The sequence below is a fragment of the Diospyros lotus genome, chromosome 3 (assembly GCF_014633365.1).
Source record: "Diospyros lotus cultivar Yz01 chromosome 3, ASM1463336v1, whole genome shotgun sequence".
In the NCBI taxonomy this organism is placed as follows: domain Eukaryota; kingdom Viridiplantae; phylum Streptophyta; class Magnoliopsida; order Ericales; family Ebenaceae; genus Diospyros; species Diospyros lotus.
The window spans coordinates 38,033,537-38,056,636 of record NC_068340.1 but is presented as its reverse complement, the minus strand read 5'-3'; the positions used below and the strand labels follow the sequence as shown (position 1 = coordinate 38,056,636).

The 23,100-nt window shown below is 37.2% G+C and overlaps 1 protein-coding gene and 1 long non-coding RNA gene across 4 annotated transcripts; one reads left to right on the top strand and one right to left on the bottom strand.

Annotated features, from left to right (window-relative positions):
• The first annotated feature begins 6 nt into the window (after window positions 1-6).
• On the top strand, window positions 7-9,956 carry LOC127796748 (uncharacterized). Of its 2 annotated transcripts, none has more exons than XR_008022073.1 (3): window positions 7-2,128; window positions 9,185-9,233; window positions 9,500-9,956. It is a non-coding gene; the product is annotated as an uncharacterized LOC127796748 (long non-coding RNA). The 2 variants fall into 2 exon arrangements; XR_008022074.1 differs by lacking the exon at window positions 7-2,128 and adding an exon at window positions 2,144-6,781.
• Window positions 9,957-10,193: 237 nt separating this feature from the next.
• On the bottom strand, window positions 10,194-22,742 carry LOC127796747 (mitogen-activated protein kinase kinase kinase YODA-like). 2 transcript variants are annotated; one of them, XM_052329107.1, is made up of 12 exons: window positions 22,447-22,742; window positions 17,945-18,678; window positions 17,059-17,757; window positions 16,651-16,738; window positions 15,211-15,273; window positions 14,695-14,855; window positions 14,493-14,568; window positions 13,988-14,047; window positions 13,806-13,913; window positions 13,374-13,612; window positions 11,353-11,448; window positions 10,194-11,206 (listed from the first exon to the last, which is right to left on the bottom strand). In XM_052329107.1, the coding sequence occupies exons 2-12, from the start codon at window positions 18,499-18,501 to the stop codon at window positions 10,705-10,707; spliced, it is 2,649 nt and encodes an 882-aa protein (XP_052185067.1). In that variant the 5' UTR covers window positions 18,502-18,678; window positions 22,447-22,742; the 3' UTR covers window positions 10,194-10,704. The 2 variants fall into 2 exon arrangements, with proteins under 2 accessions (XP_052185067.1, XP_052185066.1); XM_052329106.1 differs by having other exon boundaries at window positions 11,353-11,456; window positions 13,373-13,612; window positions 22,447-22,741.
• Between the last annotated feature and the right edge of the window lie 358 nt (window positions 22,743-23,100).

The window sequence follows — 23,100 nt, the reverse complement described above, 5'->3', positions numbered from 1 at the left end:
AAACACCCACACAGAATCGAAGAAACAAAACCAAAAAACAAAAGCCAAAAAACAGAAATGTAAACACCAACTCACGCACACAAAGACGCAACAACACTTACATGTTCGGACCCGTAAATAGGTCCTACTAGCGTTTAACCCCTAGTCAATCCACTAGATCGAAGAATAGGGGATTACAGAGAAACGATTATAGAGAAAAACCCAAAGAAAACGAAAGAACTTACTGTACTGATACCGATGATAAACTAGAGTACATGCTCAATAATCCCAAGCGATCTCACTCTCAACAATCATCTCACTCTCTCCCAAAACAGCCCAAAACATAATCGGGAAAAAAGTTAGGGTTTTCTCTCAATGAAAGTTGTGAAAGTGCAGCCCTTGCTCTTCTCACTTTGCTTTATATATGCAAAGAATACACAGCAGAAACAGATCAACAAACACGACTAAAAGAGGCCCAATCTGATTGCCACTTGTCGGTCATCAAGCCAGTGACCAAAGAAATACAAATACATATATAAAATATTTAAATAAAATCAACTAATTTGAATCAAAATATAACATTAGTTGTGTCCCCTAAGAGACCAAATGCCTTCTTAAGAAGTAAAAATTATATTGCGTCCATCATAACATAACAACATGATCTCATGCCTTATTCCCACTAGGTGGGGTCCGCTACATGGATTCTACCTCCCCAATCATTTCTATTTATGATCATATCTATCATAACATAACAACATGATCTCAAGCCTTATTCCCACTAGGTGGGGTCCGCTACATGGATTCAACCTTGCCAATTATTTCTATCTATGATTATATTTTCTATATGCTTAAGTCACAAATCAGCACTCAGTAAAGGAATTAATACTGCTGTTACAGAGAGTCAAAAACAACTGTTACAAAGCTTGATATACATTGATAACCTATGCCCTAATGGTTTAAGCTTTTGAGACTAGTGGTAATTTAACAAATTCCATGAAGTCAATTCAAATCTTATCAAATGTTTTTGTCCCTCATTGTGTTCATGTGTGCTATGCACACTTGTTCTGTGTGTTAATACACCTTAAATTTAGTCCATCCACTTGCCACCACATGGTTGCACTTGAGGGAGAACATTAAGAAGTTTGTTGCACATTGTTGGGTTCATTTCCTAACAGCTTAACGTTTAGGATTAGTGGTAACTTAACACCAAAATTCTCAACTTTCTCCATACAGGATGCTTTCTATTTGCTGCAGTAGTGAGGTACTAGGTGATGACGTGGAATTGTTGACCACGTGTCCTTTCTTTTTATTTGTGTTAGGTGATTGTGACTGAAAGAATCTTCCAAGTGTATGGGTCCACTGGGATGTTACAATAGGTGCTACCGAAGAAGTGGGAAAAAAAAAAAGAAAATACCAAGAAAAAGAAGGAAATTCACCACCCAAATTAATTCCTGAGGGATACAAAAACTCACCGCCCAAAGGAACTAACAAGAGATACAGAAATTGAAGAATCTCACCACCCTAAACCAAGGGATACAGAGAAAAGAAAATGCTCTCAGGCAACTTCTATTCAAAATCCAATCCTCTTCCCCCAAAACCCCCCATTACAAAAGCTATCTTAAGGGCATCTTAGAACGATCCCCCAAGCATCATTGGCTGAGTTTCAAAGTCTATTGACTGAGAGTAAAGGCTACTTACTTGGAAAATATGGAAAACATAGAAAATGACATAAAACGTTAAATGAAGTTCTTAATTCTGTTGCAGCACCCTATGCAGACCCTTCCCTAGTAAATCAGTCATGACTTCCTCTAGAAGACTCCAACTGACGAACCTCTTGCTGCTTTGGAAACTAGACTCATAGAGCTTTCCAACCATATATGGCTCGCATTTTTTGGCCTTGTAGAGTGGTACAGTTTATTTGTAGAAGTTGACCCAAAACAGAGAATTTGACAGCTCACTTCATCTTCAATTATTTGCTGGAAATTTTGAGAATTCCCAAAAAACACTCCTGTGTCAATAGGCTTATCAAGTGTGTAATATTAATGATAAGTAATGTCTGTACAGGATGAAAACGTGGCGATAACTGCAAATTCAGTTCATCCAGGAGCAGTTGCTGCCAATCTATTCCATCATTACAGCTTTATTAGTGGTAATCAATCCACCCTGCAACCCCTCCTTTGTGAATTCATAAATCTGATGCAAATGTTCTACATTACTTCCCAACCTTGTGAGACAATGCTACAGAATGCATTGGCCTGTCAATTTTTGCTTCCAAGTTACTATTGATTTCTTAAACACCTTTAGATTCCTGTGTTTTCAGATTTTGTACTATCCCTTGAGCATCAAGAGTTCCAGTGTAGGTGAGACTGAAGAACAATGCACCACCATTTAACTGTGTGATCAAAGTAGTTATCTACCTGACCTAATTGTAGACATAGATATTCTCATCTTTTTCTGACTAAAACCCCCATATTAGGACCAATTTAATGAAATTTATTCAAAGTACAAGGCTCAGTTTCTTGATGATTTAAGTAACTAAAATAATTTGGTTGTTGTTGCGCAAACAGAGAGCAAACCATACACATACGCACACTTTGAATCACTGAAAAACCTTTAGACCATTCAACAGAGTCGAAATCAGAAAGACAAAAATACACAGCAGACAAACACAAATATAAAATGATGGAAAGCAAAATAACACAAGAGATTTACCGTGATTCACCCAAAAGGGCTACGTCCACATTGAGCTCCAGCAAAGGAGAGCTCATTGCACTATCGGAGAAAAATAGGGTTTACAATACTTACAGCATATAAGCCTCACAACCACTCTATGTACACAAACTGGTTCTTTTAACAAAATCCGCCTCAAAATTATATACAAGAGGAAGATCAGAGGCTTACCCTATTGAACCAGAGAGAAGACCGAAAAGGAGCCAGAGAGTCTGAAAACAACAAAATGAGAGAGAACCCTTGAGCCCCTAAGCATCTACTCACCCTCTCTCTCAATCTCTGATTAATTACACATCCCGATGCACAATAAAAAATAGGGGTCGCACGATGCAATTGAAAGGCTTGGATTGCACCAGATAAAAGGCGACATCAACGGTCTAGATTGCGCACAAAGACAAGACAATTTGCACGATCGAGTGAAAGGATGCCCGGACGGTTGCCAAGCTGCCCTCCGCTGCCACGTGGCAATGGTTGCTGCTGACCCTCCTGTTTGGGTCTTTAAATGTTAAATGGCAACAATCACCTTGAAGCAGCCAACAATCACCACCTTGAAGCAACAACGATTCAATAGGACATATCCCAATTAGTGCAACAAACTTCTATCCTCACCTTCATTGCTCAAGTTGGTTTGGATTAACCAACTTCGACATGCAGTAAGCCCAAGCAGTGTTTAAACTTAGTTGCAGTCACTACCTTTGTCCCAATATCAGCTGGGTTATCCTCTGTAGACACTTTGAGGATTACAACAGTTCCATCACTTACTAGATTTCTTACAAAATGATACTTTACATCAATATGTTTAGTTCTTTCATGATAAACAGGATTCTTACATAAATGAATAGCACTCTGGCTATCAGAAAATATCTTGAACCTTATAAAAGATTAATTTCCTGCAAGAGACCTTGAAGCCAGATAGCTTTCCTGAAAGCATCAGTAACAACCACATACTCTGCTTCAGTGGAAGACAGAGCAACCAAAGGCTACAATTGTGACTTCCAGCTAAAGCAATTGCCACCTAAGGTGAAGAAATATGTTGTGGTGGACTTACAGGAGTCTCTATCCCCTACAAAATCTGAGTCTACATATCCCACCAAGTCAAGAGTATCACTTATTCTCTCAAAGTTTAAACCAACATTTAGAGAACCATTAATATATCTTAGCACATATTTTAAGGCTTCATAGTGACTTTTTCCAGGGTTAGACATAAACCTACTAAGTAAGGATATTGAATATGCTAGTTCTGGCCTAGTGCTTATCATGGAATACATTATGGTCCCAATTACGTTGGCATATGGTATGTTTTCCATTTTAAGAGTTTTTGATTCAGATGATGGACACTGTGTTTTAGACAAGATAAAATGTCCAGCTAAGGGAACATTAACAGTTTTACACTCAGCCATACCAATTTTTGAACAGTTTTAAGTAGGTAATCATGCTGGTGAATTTTTAGTTTGTTTTTACTTCTATTTCTTTCTACTATCATCCCTAAGATTTTCTTAGCTGGTCCTAAGTCTTTCATATCGACATTAGTATTTAACATAGACTTTAATTCACATATTTTTGACTTGGACTTGCTAATGATCAAGATATCATCAACATACAATAAGAGATAAACAAGGATATTAGATAGTATATAGTAAAAAGCAGCTATCATATTTACTTCGATTAAAACCAATCTCAGCAGCAAAATTATCAATTTTTTATACCATTGCCTAGGAGATTGTTTTAATCCATACAATAATTTTTTAAGTAAACAGACATGATCAGGATAATTAATGTCAATGTATCCAACAGGTTGTTCCATGTAAATTCTTTCATCAATGTCTCCATGTAAAAATGCAGTTTTGACATCCATTTGTTCAAATTCTAAGTCAAATTGTACTACAACAGCAAACATCATACGTATGGTTTTGAATTTAACTACTGGAGAAAAGATTTCAGTATAGTCTATTCCTTCTTTTTGAGAAAACCCTTTAGCTACAAGTCTTGCTTTAAATCTTAGTGGTCAAATGGTGACATTCCTTCTTTAAGTTTGAACAACCATTTACATTTAATTAGCTTCTGCTTATCAGGCCTTGGAACCAGTTTCCAAGCCTCATTAACCTTTAAAGAGGTCATTTCATTATCCATTGCCTGTTTTCACTTAGTGCTGTCATGGGAGCTGACAGCCTCCTCATAACAGGTAGGCTCACTGCTTCTCATCTCCATTCTAGAAACTAAGGCACAAAACACCATGTCTGAGTATGCATATCTAACAGGAGGTCTGATAGACCTCCTCACTCGGTCTCGGGTGAGTTGATAATTGTTGAGGTCTTTTTGAGGAGAGTCATACTCCTCAACCTCAGGGTCATCAGGTTGAACCACATGATCACTGTCCTAATCAGAGGTTTCTTCTTGGGTTAAGGGTTCATCAAAGGTGTGGGGATAATGTGAGGTTGAGGTGACAGGAGGATCCTGTTACTCCATCTCAATTTGAGTACTGCCACCTCTTACAAATTCACTAGGGCTGCTAGGTCTTGGGTTATCTTGATTGTCGTCAGTTTTGCATGGGAAGATTAGCTCATTAAATTTTACATCTTTGCTAATAATGATTTTAACTCCACCTGAAATTCTATCTCATAGCCTATAACCCTTGGTTCCCTCTTGATATCCAACAAAAACACATTTAATGGCCCTGGGATCTAATTTTCTTTCTGAGTGATGGGCATACGCCTCACAACCAAACACTCCTAGATAGTCTAAGTTAAGTTTTCTCCCAGTCCATTTCTCTTCAGGACACTTAAAATTGATTGCAGTAAAAGGGCTCCTATTTACTAGGTGGGCTGTTGTGGATAGGGCTTATCCCCAAAATGTTTTAGGCATTCCAACAGTAAACAAAAGGCATATAACCTTTTCTAATAGGGTTATGTTCATCCTCTCAGCAATTCCATTTTGCTGAGGGGTGTTTCTTACTGTCCTATGCCTAAGAATACCATGGGTTTTACATAATTCATCAAAATCCCTATTACAGAACTCCAATCCATTATCAGTTCTTAGAGTTTTGATCTTCCTATCAGTTTGATTTTCAACCAAAGTTTTCCATGATCTAAATTTTTCTAGAGTTTGATCCTTAGATTTCATTAAAAATATTCATACCCTTCTAGAAAATCATCAATTATGGACAAAAAATACATGTTACCGCCGTGTGAGGGAACTTAGGAGGGACCCCAAAAGTCTTGCATGCAAATACTTTAGGCATGCCTTCGCCAGGTGAGTTCTCTTTGGGAAACTCAGCCTGTGTTGCTTGCCTAAGGTATATGGCTCACAGAAGCCTAAGGCATCTGCAGACACTGGACCAAGGTACCCTTGGTTGGACAGTGCCTGAAGCTTAAGGCATCTCAAGTGCCACAGATCTGTTCTATCAGATTTAACTATGCATGCAAATGGGATATGACAATAACCATTCAACACATATAAACCATGTTTCTTTGTACCAGAGAGAATAAGGTCATCATTCTTAAACACATGTAGATAACCATTTTCAGCTTTATAGGAAAACCCTAGTTCATCTAAGGTGCCAAGAGAAATCAGATTTCGTTTTAATCAGGTACATATCTCACATCAGTCAACATTCTAATCTTGTTATCATGTAATTTCAGAGAGATGTCACCTATACCTTTAATTTGCATGAATGATTATGTCTCATAAAAACAGTACCAGTTTCTTTAGTGCTAAAGTTTTGAAACCAATCTATATTTGGACACATGTGAAAAGAGCATCCGAATCCATAATCCATTCATTTACAATAGATGTACAAGAGATATTTAACACTTCAGCTAGAGAGTTTGAGTTACTGGTAGCTACTGTCACATTCCCACCCTGTTTCTGTTTTTTAATAAAATCATAGTAGTATTTTTTGATATGGCCCTCTTTTCCACAGTGGTAGCATTCAACACATATAAACCATGTTTCTTTGTACCAGAGAGAATAAGGTCATCATTCTTAAACACATGCAGAGAACCATTTTCAGCTTTATAGGAAAACCCTAGTTCATCTTAGGTGCCAAGAGAAATCAGATTTCGTTTTAATCCAGGTACATATCTCACATCAGTCAACATTTTAATCTTGTTATCATGTAATTTCAGAGAGATGTCACCTATACCTTTAATTTGCATGAATGATTATGTCTCATAAAAACAGTACCAGTTTCTTTAGTGCTAAAGTTTTGAAACCAATCTATATTTGGACACATGTGAAAAGAGCATCCGAATCCATAATCCATTCATTTACAGTAGATGTACAAGAGATATTTAACACTTTAGCTAGAGAGTTTAGTTACTAGCAGCTACTGTCACATTCCCACCCTGTTTCTGTTTTTTAATAAAATCATAGTAGTATTTTTTGATATGGCCCTCTTTCCCACAGTGGTAGCATTTCCATTTAGATTGTTTTTATTTTCCCTTCTTTCCATTTTGTTTTCCTTTATGTCTTGTACCCTCATTCTGATTGTTGTTAAAACTATTCTGACCCTTTTCAAATTTTCTCTTTACAAATAAATTGTTATCAGGTTTTTTAGAAGCGTGAAGTTCTAATTCCCTAGCCTTGATACCAGAAATTACAAGTTCTAATGTAGGCACAATACCAATATACTGTAAAGCATGTTTAACTACATTGTAATCATCAAGTAATGAGTTTAATAGTATCATTGCCTCACTAGTATCACCTAAGGCTTGGTCATTCCTCTTAACATCAATGTAAGTTTAGTAAATTTATCTATATTATCATCCATAGATTTCGATGCATTCATTTTAAAATTGAATAGCATACCTTTCAAATAAACTAAGTTAGGAGCAGAAACAACAGCATACAAAGATTCAAGCCTATTCCATAAATCAAGGGGGTTAGTCATACCGTTTACCTTTCTGATAACAGTATCCCCCAAATGGAGAAATATCAAGTTGAATGTCTCCTCCCTTATCTCATCGGTCCTAGCTATTGCTCAGTGGACCATTTTTTATCATCCGGTTCAAGTGCAATAAGCACTTTGTGATGAGAGAGTAATACTCTCATCTTCTTTTTCCAACTTCCGAAATCCCCCTTTCCATTAAATGTACCGATTTCAAATCGGGTTGTTGTCATCTTCGACTTTCACGAAGGTATCCTAATGAAACCCTAGACACTGACAAAGGCACACAGAAAAATACCCACTGACCGTGACTCTTCAGAAAACCCTAGAGGTTCAAAAAATAGGACTAACCAAGCGACGAACAACCCTAAACAGACTCTGAGTGGAATAAAAAACAAAGACTCACACAGTGCATATCAAAGAAATGGCTCTGATACCACTTGTTGCGCAAACAGAGAGCAAACCATACACATACACACACTTTGAATCATTGAAAAACCTTTAGACCATTCAACAGAGCCGAAATCAGAAAGACAAAAATACACAGCAGACAAACACAAATATAAAATGATGGAAAGCAAAATAACACGAGAGATTTATCATGGTTCACCCAAAAGGGCTACATCCACGTTGAGCTCCGGCAAAAGAGAGCTCACTGCACTATCAGAGAAAAATAAGGTTTACAATACTTATAGCATACAAGCTTCACAACCACTCTATGCACACAGATTGGTTCTTCTAACAAAACCGCCTCAAAACCATATACAAGAGGAAGATCAGAGGCTTACCCTATTGAACCAGAGAGAAGACCGAGAAGGAGCCAGAGAGTCTGAAAACAACAAAATGAGAGAGAACCCTCAAGCCCCTAAGTGTCTACTCACCCTCTCTCTCAATCTTTGATTAATTACACATCCCGATGCACAATAAATAAATAGGGGTTGCACGATGCAATTGAAAGGCTTAGATTGCACCAGATAAAAGGCGGCATCGACGGTCCAGATTGTGCACAAGGACAAGACAATTTGCACGATCGAGTGAAAGGACGCCCGGGCGGTTGCCAAGTTGCCCTCCGCTGCCATGTGGCAGTGTTGCTACTAACCCTCCTGCCAGGTCCTTAAATGCTAAACAGTGTCTTTGAGTGCTTCACAGCCAACAGTTGTAATGATTATTTTCCCCCAATTCAATGAAATTTATTCGAGCATGTAGAAGGCTCATTTCCTTGATGATTTAACTAACTAAAATAATTTGATTGTAATGATTATTTTCCATATGTGTAGAGAATATTATCTGTTTAGGAATACAAAATGGAATATTATGGTATCAAGCCACATGATCCACCGTCCATGTCCATTCGTCATCAGAATTCTGGCCTAACCTCTCCCACTATAAAAGGGGTCAAAGGACATCCTTGAATGAGACAAATACATCACAATAAACCTCTTTCCTGTTCTTGCCTTAAAGAGTTGATAGTATTTTATATGCCTACAATATGTAGCATTACATTTCCAAATTTAATTACTGCAAGACTTAATTTATGTTTCATGTGTATAATGATACGGCCTAAGCTTTAAAGTCCTTGTTCTGATGCAGGTCTTGTTATAACGTGCTTGGCAGACATGTGATAAAAAATGTTCAGCAGGTAAAATCTTTTGTAACATTGCTTCCTAAAATTAATGGTTAATGACCTCCTCTCTTTGTTTTCTTCAAAAGGGATCAGTGTTGGGTAGATGAGGAAGGAGAAAATCAATTACAATGCAACATCTCTATCAGTTATTTTATTTATTATTTTTATCCAACTTTAGGTGTTTTTCTTCACTTCAAAATTTTTACTTCCATTACCTTGTGAACAGAAAAAGTTTCCACCATTACTAACGGAGCATTGTTGACAATGCTCTCTCCTTGTAGGGGGCTGCAACTACATGCTATGTAGCATTGCATCCGGAGATCAAAGGGATGACTGGCAAATATTTTGCAGACTGTAACTTAGCTGAAGCAAGCTCGCAAGCTAATGATACTGAACTGGCAAAAAAACTGTGGGATTTCAGCTTGAGAATGTTCAACCAACGTACCCATAAGTCATAGGAGTTTCCATTTTTCAGATTTACAGGCCTTCTGATTTGATTCCCAAAAACCAAATATGGTTTTTTCTCTCTTTTTAAGAAATACACCTGGGCTAATTGTTCGTTGCTAGCCTGAAGAATTTCTTCCCTGTTTAGGCAACCCTTTGGCTTGTCGATCGGATCCGGTTTTGCTGTAAACATCTACGTGGGATTTGCAGCACATTGTACAACAAAACAAAAACAAAATCCACTGCCTGAGCAGAAAAATGGATCTTACTGAATTTGAATTCTTTGATTCCATATGGAATAGTAATGTACACATACAAATTGGATACAACAGTATGAATGATGTGAGGCTACACTAAGCCAGAAACAGAAAGTATTAGCTGTTGCTGGAAAAAGGGAATGTTAGGGAACAAGCAACCTGCAACTGCTTACAGTAACAATAATGGGAAGATGGTTCAATTTTCCATTTTCTGTACAGAAATTTAACCCCAGAAGAATAACACAACTACTTAATTCTCTAGCTTGCTACTCTAGAACTAATTATTCTCCAGCTTGCTTTGTTCCTGAAATGATGCAACTTACAATTTGTTCTAATAACACAAGAATCTTGTGAAGGATAGATCAGCTATACATTTGTAATTCAGATCAGTCAAGCGTCAAAAGGATGGAAGCCTAAGCTCTCAACTCTGTACAAGCCGATGCAACGCCATACAAGAACTATGCGTGCCCAACTAGCCTTTGTTTGTCAACATGGATTGCAGTTTGCAGGCTTCACTCAACAGGCGTGATGCGTTACACATTCATCGTAGCAGATTATTCCTCCTGGTTAATTTGAGGCACCCTAATATGGTCAATCCAACACCATAAGAACCCGCCCATAAAATCTTCCAAAGATCTCAAAACATATGGCTTTTTTCATCTTGGCTCCATACTATACATGTTAGCTTCTTCTGCAGTCAGTATCCTGGCAAACAAATTTATCTTGGAACCTGAATCCAAATCTAGCAAGCTTGCCAGAGTGATGATCCATGACAACAAATGAGGTTAGATTCTCGTCTGGTACGACAACAGAGAGTAAGAACTGAGGTCAAGGGATGGACTCAAGTTAACATGATCTCTCACTAGCTGTTGGCTGACACGATCAGCCAAGACTGACTGTTCATCGTGTAGTTCCCCAATAATAGGCTTTCCAAACTGCGTTCCAAGAGCCTCACTTCCACCAGACAAAAATTCCTGAAAAATGTGAGATCCCGGCTGCATACCTCGAAAGATGTCATGGTTTGGACTATGATAGGAGGAGCTATTGATATGGGGACTCTCTGGGGGCTTTGCCTTGCTTCCAAAACCCTCTTGTAAATAAACTGAGTGATTTAGGTAATGAAATGGGATGGCCCCACTGCTGCCCGTGAGTGGGGTAGAGGAACCTGATGTGGTATGCGGGCTAGAAATAAGTGAAGGAGACAAATGTTGCGGTGATCTTGGATGTAAAAGAGGGCTCCCAATTGGAGAGACTGGGCATGAAATATACCTTGGAATATCAATTTCACTGAAGAACAGATGGATAAAATCAGATAGTGAATAGTTGGTTGTTTATCTTCAAGATACTACTAATAAAGAAAACAGAAACCTAACTCAAATTAGTTTCCCATTCAATCAACTAAAGATGATGGTGCTTGGGTTGAGAGAGAGAACCTGGAACGGAGACCAGATCGCTTCGAAACTCTGGACGAATGGATAGCAAGTCTTTCTGAATCCGTGTTTGAAAAATTTCTCGGATGTGCAGTACCCCGAAATTGCTTGCATAAACAAAATAAGCAAAAATTTAGAAGTCTTCTGACAGTAGAGGCTAGGCATTAACAGGAAAAAATTAAAGACCAAAATAAAGGGATTTAGAAAATAAATTGCTAAACCACACAAATATTAAATTTAGATTAGCCGGGTACAAAATAAATTGCTTAACCAATCATCAGACTCTTCAAGGTCCAGTCTAATCTACAGTTGATGAAGTTTACACCCCCCCCCCCCCCGGCGCGGGGTCTTAGAAATGAAGACCTGGCCCAACTATCATGTCAAAGCACTATGTTAGTAACACAATGTAATTGTTAGTATTATCTTATTTTGCCAATTCTTGAACAGTCACACATCCACCATAACATTCTAATCTCAGCTAAGCTCATATCTTAGACATATTGACATTTAACTGCTCAATATTTTGAGTCCTACAATAAAGATGGCCTTATAGTCATTATCAAATGACAAGCTAAGTTTTTATTTCTTTTTTAACTGAAATGAAAATTGAACACAAATAAAAACCAAAAATAAAAACTGATAATAAAGAGCTAGAAACGTTGTCAAACGACCCCCTAAATTGCCACTATGATTGGATCAACTAGATTTATAATATTCTGTTTCCTTTAAGGACGCAAGGAGAAGGGGAACATCCTTACTGGTTTTGGTACATAAACTCAATTCTAGTGAATAACTAAAATAGTTACTAAGATTAAATGACAAAATGCTTATAAAATGAAATGATACCTTGTAAAGTATTTACCAAAAAAAAGAACAAAAAAGGGAAAGAGAAAGGACCTAAAAGTTAAATTCCAAGTCAACTTTTGCCAAACATCTTTTCTTTGGAACCCATAGACAACCCTAAGTAAGGGCCAAAAGATCATAAAAGAAAGAGGACCCAAAAAAGTTGAGTTTTAAGCAAAAGTATCAGAACTGTAGCACAAATAAGAACGTGACTAACATAACATTTATGGTGGTAAAAGAATGTCATTAACAATGTAAACAGAATTGTTTCATGCAAGGTTGTTAAAATCGGGATTTTAAGTGGGATCGACAAAGGGTTCATAAAATCGTATCGTAAAATCGAATCGTAAAATCGTAAGATTTTAGAGATAATTAAAAATACCTTTAATTTTTGTAAATATATGTTTATAATAACATAATTTTGTAGAAAATGAATTAATATCATTTAATAACCTAATTATTCCTTATTATAATTCAAAAGATGATATTTCCAAAATATAGCTCAAAAACTAGCAGGTTGGTATAGGCAATTTAAAGGCAAAATATAGGTAATTTAGAGGTAAAATATAGTTTAAAATTCTTTAGAGGATGCTTCAACGTCTTCCATTAGATTTAGATTGCAATTTTTTCTTGATTTAACATTGATTAAATCAAGTAATATCCGATTTGGAGTTGGGTGGTCCATTAATTAATTACTTGTTTGTCTTGATTTACTTATGCAATCAATGTTAAATCAAGTAAAAATTATAATTTAAATCAAGTAAATTGGAACTTATACAATTAATGTTAGATGCTATGTGACATTGGAACTTATGCAATCAATGTTAAATCAAGTTCCAATTTAGAGGCAAAATATAACAATTCATTGCATAAGTTCCAATGTCAGATGCTATGTGACATTGAGACGTTGGAAGCATCCTCTAAATTACAACTTAAATCAATGGAGGTATTTGAATCGTAAAATCGTTTGGGGATCTCTGAAGCGTAAAATCGTAAAATCGTACATGTAAAATCGAGATTTTATAGGATTTTATCCCAAATTGGATTTTACATGGATTTGAATCGTTTGGGGGTCTTCGAATCGTAAAATCGTAAAATCGTACGCATAAAATCGGGATTTTAACAACAATGGTTTCATGTACACATAATGAAAAGGGAATGGAATAAACAGAGAATGTACCAGAGATTTCACTCCAGTTGTAATCCCAACAGGAGGATCTGCAAGCTCAGGACCCATAATTGGTTTTTCTACTGGTGCAGCATTGTTCACAAAAGGATGGTCCAAAAGCTGAACAGCCGTAGGACGATGAAACGGATTGCGTTGCAAACACTGCCTCACAAAATCCTTTCCCTCATCTGAGAGGTTATCCGGAATTGCAGGAAGGTCTTTACTATTACCAATCTTAAACATAGCAGCAACCTTCAAAAGAAAACATTATATAACAAAGGAAAGAAAAAATTTCCATAAGATCATCTGCAGCCTTATGAAGTTAAGAACTATGATTAAGATGAGCATTTCAAATATATGCAAAACTCCAACTTATGGGATCTCTGAAATGAAATTACAAACAGAAATGTTCACAGTTAACAATCTCTGTTTTAAAATTACTGACCCCTTCAAACTGACTCCATGGTGGCTTCGTGGTAGCCATTTCTAAAACAGTGCATCCAAGACTCCATATATCAACGGCAAGGTTGCAACCATTTGAATTTTTTATAACCTGGGTGATAGTGGAAGAGGAGGTTAAGAACCACATTATAAACAATAAATAAAGGCACATGATTATATTCTGACCTCAGGTGCCATCCAGTAAGGGCTCCCCTTAAATGACAAAGGACAGGACTGCCCAGTTATCTGCAATTTAAAGGATGTCAAGAGAATGACCAGGATGCTCAAACAGGCAGTGCAATGGTTTAGGGCTAAGCATTTATACAGAGAACATAAAACATGTAGGAGCCAAGCATACTTGTGATTTTAGTTCAAAGTAAGGCTGAAGTACCTACTGAAGTACCTACATGATACCACGTCAAAATATCCTAATCTCTCACTGCATAATCTCACATAATGATAAAACACCAGGAATATAGATGCTTGGGCTCTGTTCAGAACAATGATTTTTTTGACAGAAAAGAAAATAAAAATATATATATAACTTACATACACACATTTCTAACTGTACATAACTACTAATTTTCTATGCAAATATTTTGCTTCAAGATATCCTTGTTTCTAAAGTACCATTTATATTTATAACTTAAACCAAGACTAATATGTAGGAAAATGCACTCTTAATACTTACATGCTTTGCCATTCCAAAATCTGCCAACTTTACACGACCATTTGGGTCTACAAGGATGTTTGCTCCTTTGATATCCCTAAAGAAAGAGGGGGGGGGGGGGGGGGGGGGAGGATAATCTTCAATCTTGAGACACTAATACATATAGCAGCCATAAAAATATTTTTTTCATAAAGCTAAATCAATACTGATTAACTGGATTTACCTATGGACAGTATTTTTGGCATGTAAATACGCAAGCCCTGACAGGATTTGTTTAGTATAATTTCGAATTGCTAATTCACCGAACTGTCCATATTCTTGAAGAAGCTTATAGATAGAACCACCAGATACATACTCCAAATATATATAAAGTTTATCACCTACCTGCTCAAGAAACATAGACTCTGAGGGTTAGATCAAAAGGTTTCCAGAAAGACAAGTATATTCTTATTCTCCATGAGATGGAAATAACTAGAAAACAGTAATTAATACTATAGCACAGAGGCAAGCCAATAACTAAATAAATTCCATACGTGCACAACAGTACGGACCAGGAAATTGTAGCACAACAAAGTTCTTTGTAGTTAGCAGCATTTAATGAGTCTGCTTTCAGAATACAAAATGATTTCCAGGAACAATAACAGAAAGTAAAGAGTACATGTTGACAAGTATTACAACAAAAGGAAACGTTATCCATTTTTCAAAACCAATAGAAGCAACTGGCAGTCATAAAACTTACCGCTTCAGACCCGTAATATTGCACTATATTAGGATGGCTTAGGCGACTCAATAAAGCGATTTCCTGTCAAAAACAGTCAATATAAGAACTTTCCCCAGTCTATAGCAAGAAGACTAAAAGAAACTACTTCTGATAGAAACCAACTTACTTTATTAAGAAGAGAACCTGCAACAAGTTTCTGTCTTGACAAATTAGCTAGTCCCCACAGGCAAGTTATTGCTTGTAAATTCAGTTGGGCATTGACCCAGTTCTCTGTATTGGTTGTGGAGTGTGGAGAGCTAAGGGCTATTTTTAAGGGGCAGCGTTTCTTTTTTTGAAAAAACATTAGTTTTATGGTTGGATTCAGGGTTAATACTATACATAATTGGTGTGGTCATAGGTGCCTGTGTGAGATCTTCCATGACCTTTTCTTTCTGGTCAAAGATTGTGAGGCTATCGTGAGCAAGTATCTACTGTGTTTTCCAGAGCACAATATTTGCTCCCCTCATTTTTCATCAAAATCTTCGGCACTAGGAGATCAATGTGATGACAGCTTTTTTGGGGGTAATTACTTGAGCTTTCTCCATTAAGGCTAATCTAAGATAAATGAATGCAGAGCCTTCATCAAGTGGTCTCTTCTCAATGGGTTCACTAAACAGTGGTCTTTGTGATCGAGGCACAACCTTGCTTGGAGAGTTATTTGAAGATTGATTCTCCTCTGAGATTAATTTTTTCTTTTGTCTGGTCTTCTTCTCACAATGCCATCCTTACAATTGGACAAGCTGGGGAGAGGTTAGTGTATGGTGAAGTAGTGCTTTTTTGCAAAAAATGAGAAATCAAGAAGCAAAGTCTTAACAGATCATCTGCTTTTCATTGTCTCATGGTTAGAGAGGTTTGGAGGTTCTTTTTCAATTTGTTAGGCATTCAACGGGTTGTGCCAACCTCAATGAGAGAATTTTTATTTGCTTGTGTTGGGCCCACCCCTTCCAGGGTGCAGAAATGCTTTTGACCACTCACATTTTTTTTTCTTGGACTGACACATTTGGCAAGAAAGGAATAGCAGTGTTTTTGAGCATATGGTGTGTTTTATTCACTCCTTAAAGGCTCTAACCTTGCTTCACCTTTGTTGTGATAGTCCCTCTCTATTCATTGTCCATCATCTTTTATTCATTTTCTCGATGACCTTTTCTACCCTATAAGCAATTATGTCTCCTTCTGTACAAGGTTTGACCCCTCCCACCTTTTTTGTGCTAGGTAGGGCCTCAAGCCAAATATGCCCTGAGACCAAAGTCAAGGCAGGTGAGCACCACCATCCCAATGGGCAAAGGTAAACCATCTTGCTGTATGATGGCTTCCCACCATATTTGACTTCTCCTTTTCCTTTTTTCTTTCTTTTTTTGGGTAGAGTTCATTAGTTCTTTTCATATCCAAGAAAAAATGAAAAAACAAAAAACAACTTACTTGTCCCAGCTGCTTTGCACTTTCCTTTGACTTTGGGTCATCTGAGAATAGCGTCACCTCCTTCATTGCACACATCTCACCATTTTCTCTATAGGAAAAAAATGATATGAAAATCAGTGAACAAATTTTGAGAAATGTTACATTGAAAAAAGTACACAAGCAACTGTAATCTAACACATAAGTGCCCAAAAGCACACATTATATGCCAGGGAAAAACTTTGCATAAGAAAAAGTATCGATAACTAGCCTCAGTTTCCAGTAAAATAAATTTAAATACAATGATGATAAGATATACATCAGTAGTAAATATGAAGAGGTAAAGAAAAATATATAAAGGAATTAGAATATTATCAATTTGGATCTGCATGTACGTTACAATAATAAAAATAAATAGTAATCCGGGTCTACCTGTTAAAACCAACATAAACATGGCCAAATGTGCCCCTACCCAGCAACTTTCCCTTTTTCCACCGGGAACCAGGAGTGATTGGATTCTCTGCCCTTCCTGGACTTCGTGGCATTTTAGGAGATGTTGCTGCTGAATTTGAATGAGAGTAAGGAGAAGAGTTTGAGATTATCACAGGAGGAAGAGGCAACCGGTGACTCTGTTGTTTCCCCTCATCAGTAGCTCCTCCAGCCCTAGGATGAAGAGGTGTGACAGCACCACTTTGAATTCTCGAGCTGGGCCCAGGACTATTCATTCTGGGACTAGGTATTGGTGAATACTCTGGGCTACCCCTGCTGGGCTGCCAAAACAGTTGTCCAGACATATCACCTCCCATTGAATTATGACCAGAATTCTGCCCTGAGCCTGGGCTGGAGCAATGACCAGATCCAAGTAAAGGAAGATCTGGATACATTTTTCCAGTCCACAAACCAGAGTTTGTGGCTTGCTCAGTGCCACATGCTCTCATTGGACTTCTGGAAGGACTTGACATTGAGCTATCCAGAGCACCGCAGAAAGTACCATGGTAAGGAACATGCAAATCTGGCACATGATTGTTCAAAGGCCTTCGTTTAGGTGATGATGGAGAGGTCTGATTTGCTGGCCTTATGGCCTCCTTCAACTTTGCTTCTGTGATAGAGGACTGGTCTTTTGCCACAATGCTTCAGTAAAAATGAGTAAGAAAATCAGGGATGAACTGTAGATATAAATGAGAAAAACATATAAATAAAAAATGCGTAGTAGTCAATGGCCTTGAAAATTCAAGCATGTTTGACAAAGTGGCCACTTGAACTAAACAAGGGAAACAAAAATTTCCAACAGTTGTTAATAATTCACATGCAAACTCACATGGAAGGGTTCTCCAAAGCAGTTCTGCTGCCATTTTCATAGTCAGATGCCAGGGGGCTACGCTGTTGTGAGTCAGCTGGATCATCACTATCAATGGAGCACCCACTAGAAAAAGAAACAATGACTATATCTCCATCTATATCTGTAGGATCTGGCCTGCTCCGGATGCATCCTGGTCTTGGGAGAGGCAGAAATGATGATGGCTTGGAGACTTTCTCCAATCTTGGTTTTGCTGATATGCTGATTCCAGAATCTGTGCGACCTACAGTAACAGGGTACAGACCTGGGACTGGAAGTGGCTGGGCACAAGGCCTTTCAATAAAACTTTGACATCTTGATACTTGTTTAGAAGGTGGTGATGACCTTGACTCTGCTCGAGAAGGTGACCCCTTTTCTGAAACTGTGTAATTGTTGTGTCTTTGAGACCCTCCTGATCTACTAGCATGTTTACTTTCAGATGGAGCCTTAAATTTCCGTTGTATTGAACCGATGAAACTCTCCTTGCTTGTTTTCTTCTTTGTTTCTTTAGATGACGACTTTGCCCACCATGAACGCATGATTTTCTAATACGAGCAATCACAAATTTGATGGCAATATAAACTCACCAGCAGTACCCTAACAAATAACTGAGCAGGAGTGACCAAGTAGATCTCGCATCTTTACAGTTCATGATTTACTGCTTATTCTTTTGTCAAAGAGTGACCCTCCCCACCAAATGCTTCCACATGTTGCAACTAAAATTGTGAAACATCAAACAGATCTTAATTTCTGCTCGGCAAAAAATGCGCATAGATACAACCATACAAGCTTAAGCTTTTGGATGAACGGGTGGTTAACAAACTTATATCCAAGAGGATACCAAACTAATAGACAAGAAAGGAGCACTCTAGTGGTTATTTATAAGAAAAAAGAAGATATTCAAAGTTGTGGAAATTACAAAGGGATCAAACTATTGAGACACAATACAAAACTTTGGGAGAGATTGATTGAGCAAAGGTTAAAAAGAGAAACCATGGTGTTAGAGATCAATCTGGTTTCATGCTTGGTAGGTCAACAATGGAAGCTATACAGGATATCAAGGACATGCATCATGGATGTGTAGGAGATACTAAAGCTTTTCTAATTATAATTAGATTACATCAATGATCCACATTAAGCTCTTATATCTATCATAGTAATGATAATCTCACTAAACACAATCAAGCAGAGGTGCCCTTTGGTGTATGTTATTTGTAGATGATATTATTTGGGCAAACGAGACAAAAGATTAGTTAAGTTATCTTCGATCAATCATCCAAAAAGAATGAGATTAATAACATTGTTACCATAGAAACAAAGATTGACAAGATAGAATCCATGCAAGTGACCACACCTAGCAAGAGTAAGGTTTGAGGCATCGTTGTTGTAACATATAAGTCAAAGAAATTGTTACTATTTTTGAACAAGCTCGTACAATATACATTTATCTATCAATGTGTCCTTCCAAAGATTTTATATTTATCTATCGATGTAAAACATATATTTACATATTTAACGGATACCATGTAATGGATAGTAACTAAAGGCATGAATATTTTCTTTTATCCACAATTCTTAAAATCTTTCCGATACATACTTCTTTTATTCCTCAAAAAACATTAATTTGTGTTGTGGATTTTACTAATACAATCTTTTTCTCAAAATTGCATCTATTAGTGCATAAAATGGTTTTTAAATTTTTTATTTATATACATGATTTAATGTATCTATTAATTTTATAAAATGTTTTAATTGCTACCCTGAAAGTTTTACTGATTTCTTCCTTTTATAATATAGATAGATTGCATATGTCATAAATATGGATTTAAGCTTAAAAACTTAAATTGATTCCAAAAAGGAAAATTAGGCCCAAAAAATAAAAAAGAAAGAAGAAAATCTGAACACATCCCAATCCTAAAAGGCTAAGACCAAAACCCTATCTCAAGCTCCCTCATTTCACTATCGCCATCTCAGCACTCCCCTCCCTAATTCCTTTCATCAAAATCCCTCGTAATATATGGTAGATAACTCCTCAAATCTCAAATTATACAGAATTAGCATTCAAGGAAACCAAACCTATGAAGGGGTGGGAAACCAATTCCTAGAGGAAGAGGAAAACCAATGGGGTTGCTAGGCTTCTTGGCATAAGTTTCTGTATTAACACACTTTAGTAGCCAAGGTCACTTGACAAAGGATATAACGGGGTTACTAAGGTAGTGTGAGATGTGAGGGTTTATAATTATGTCCGTTTAAAAGTTGTATTATTGTGTTTTAGTGGATTATCCTAATTTTGGGATCATGGACATAAGTCTGTTGAGAGACTAAACTACACAAATTATTTTTTGTCTTATTTTTGTATTTTTCTATGTGTGATTTGTGATCTGATCCTAACAGGTGGTATCAAAGCTTTTGGTTCATCTGCTAAGATTGAGTAGTTTCTGTTAAAGGGAGGAGAAGAAATTATACTGGAAAAAATAGAAGAACAGAGTTGAAAGGGAGCCAGCTATTGTGCAAATGGCTATCATGGCTATTGTGCAAGGGGAGCTCCTTCTTATGCTCAACCAGTTATGAGAGAGACAATCAACACCTGTCTAAGTTGTTTTGATAGTCAGGCGTCCCCTGGGATGTTGTGAGCAGCAATTGATCTTGATTGCCGAAATTGGCTAACTATTGGGAGTTTGGGAACTATTATGATGGTCGACCACGGAGAAAATTGACGAGATGATGCTACTCAAGTGGCATCTAATAATGATTAATGACAATTAAAAAAAAAAAAAAAAGTTGGTTTCTGCAAGTGTCATTGATGGAAGAGGTCACTCCCCTCTTAAAAGTGTTTTAAGAAATTGAGTATATTCAATATTTGAGTTAAGAGAGAAATTGTTAGATAACTACTCAGATTCCAAATTAAATAGGAATTAGTTTTCAAGAAAACAAACTTAGGCAGAAAAAAAAACCAATTCTATAGAGGAAGAGAAAAACCCAAAGGGGTTGTTGCCTATAAATAAGCTTCTCAACATAGGGTGCTAGGTAACACACCTTAGTAGCCCAGGAAATCTTAAAAGATGATCTAATCAAGTTACTAGGAGAGCGTGAGTTGCAAAGGTCTATAGTTTTTTTCATTCAAAAGTTGTACTATTGTGGATTTAGTGAGTATGCAGCTGTATTGCTAATGTGATTTTATAAGTCAATTGAAATTATGAAAGTCCTGCCACCAACTCTAACTTGGTTAGGATAAGGTGCAGTTGTGATGATGATGATGATATATTTCTTTATAGTCCTAACAATATATGTAGACAAATAGTGGTACAAGGTTGGGAGGAAGAAAAGGTTGACAAAGAAGAATAAAGACAGAGATAGAAGAACCCTCTTTTTTTCTTTTTTTGGGTTGGGGGGGGGGGGGGGGGGTTGCACTTTTTTTTTTGATGATTTTGTGAATTTACTAGTTTACAGTTTCACTATAGTTGCCACTGTTGCCAAAACAGTCCATTAATCCAGCTAGGACATTATAGCACCATAGCATGCGTTACACATTATGAAGCCTCGACTAATTTGTAATGGCCAAGAATTTTAATTCTACAGCTAAATTCGGGGTACTGCCATATTAGTTGATTTTTTAAACCACGCCAATGTCCATGTATGTGCTTCTTGGGTTAGACTGTCCACTTTTTGCAAGAAGAACCTCTCTCAACGTCCAGCTAAGTGGCTAGCCCGGTAGCCCCAATTAGTTTCATCGCCATAGTTAATTCCAAGCCAGTTCAAGGTTAACAGATTTTTGTTTTTTTAATTCTGGAATAAGATAAATGCTAGTTTAGCTTATATCAACTTCTTAACGCCCCACAAGTATGTATTCTCAATTTCCGGTGTAAGGGAAACATGGGAAACAACATCATATAAAGCCCAAACACGCTATTTAGTCAATGAGCATGTCTCAACGGGCGTCCTATCCAAAAATTGAGATCACGATCTCTTTAAGTGGCGCGTTAATTTCACTTTGATGTCCTGCAGTATAGCAGTTCTGGAGGGGCGCTAAATTTAAACCATTTTCTTGTGAATGGCTCTAAGAAAGTGCACCGAAAGAGTTTTCCCTGTTATTTTTCTTTTTTTCACCCATTTGAGAACGCCCAATATGGAATCTATGATTCATAACAACATGTGAAATAAAAAAATGAAACGATTTTATATAGCAGAATTAGATGCCTTTCACAAATTTGTCAAGCATAACCAACATAGAAACATGAAGGGACCGAACTCGATATTCTTCTCTCTTTCCCACTACCTCAGTTTTCCCAGCAATCAAACAAGCGCCTCATCAATTCATTCTAACTAGATTTTTAATGTCTAATTCAGGAATCACCCTGATCTCAACCACCTGAGAGAGAGAGAGAGACTTTGGACACAGATCTAACGGTACAACGAAAAACAAACAGAAAACTACTGAACTATCAGTGAATACGCCAAACCCAGATGAGATAACAAAAACCCACCTCAAATTCGCAGCTTCACATCGCCCAAGAACAAAAGCCAATCTCAGATACGGAGTGTGATTCGACCCGGTCGAGGAAATAGCAGAACCCAACAAATCTTAGGGAGAGAGGCAGAGAGAGAGATAGTAACTTCGGAGATTTTGCAATTGTCAGGTCACTGAAGAGATCAAGTAGCAAAAGCACTGAGAAAGACAGAGATTTTGAAGAAATGTAGAGAGAAAAGAAAAGGTAGAGAGAGAGATTGTGCGTAGTATGTCCGACTCCGAGTACAGAGGGTTTTGCCAGAATGATGAATTTAATGTTGGGTTAATTTCTATACCTCCCCTAAACTAACACTTCATCTCATTTGGCACCCTCAAGCCAGTAAAACGCTACCATTAACTCCCTCCCTCCATGTATACTAAATGCCGATCTTACCCTTCTGTGTCAACGGGAAAGTTTTGACAAGATGACACAAAAGCCCTTTGTCTTGAGTCTAATTTTCTTTCCCCGTAACCACCACGGAGCATAATTACCAGATAACTTCTCCTATTCAAATTTAATTAAATAATCTTTTTTAATAAAATTCAGTCTCAATGCAGACACCAGATAAAAATAAGCATAGAAATCATATACATTCTTCGTTCTAACACATTTAAGAGTTTCAAATCTTCT

What these genes read in the sequence shown, in the direction of transcription:
- LOC127796747 (XM_052329106.1), bottom strand. Translation starts at nt 18,501, where the DNA reads ATGCGTTCATGGTGGGCAAAGTCGTCATCTAAAGAAACAAAGAAGAAA. An exon ending in GTTTATGTTGGTTTTAACAG is followed by an intron (nt 16,739 to 17,058) that starts GTAGACCCGGAT and finishes TTTTTCCTATAG; the next exon opens with AGAAAATGGTGAGATGTGTG. An exon ending in CGATCTGGTCTCCGTTCCAG is followed by an intron (nt 11,207 to 11,352) that starts GTTCTCTCTCTC and finishes TCTGTTCTTCAG; the next exon opens with TGAAATTGATATTCCAAGGT.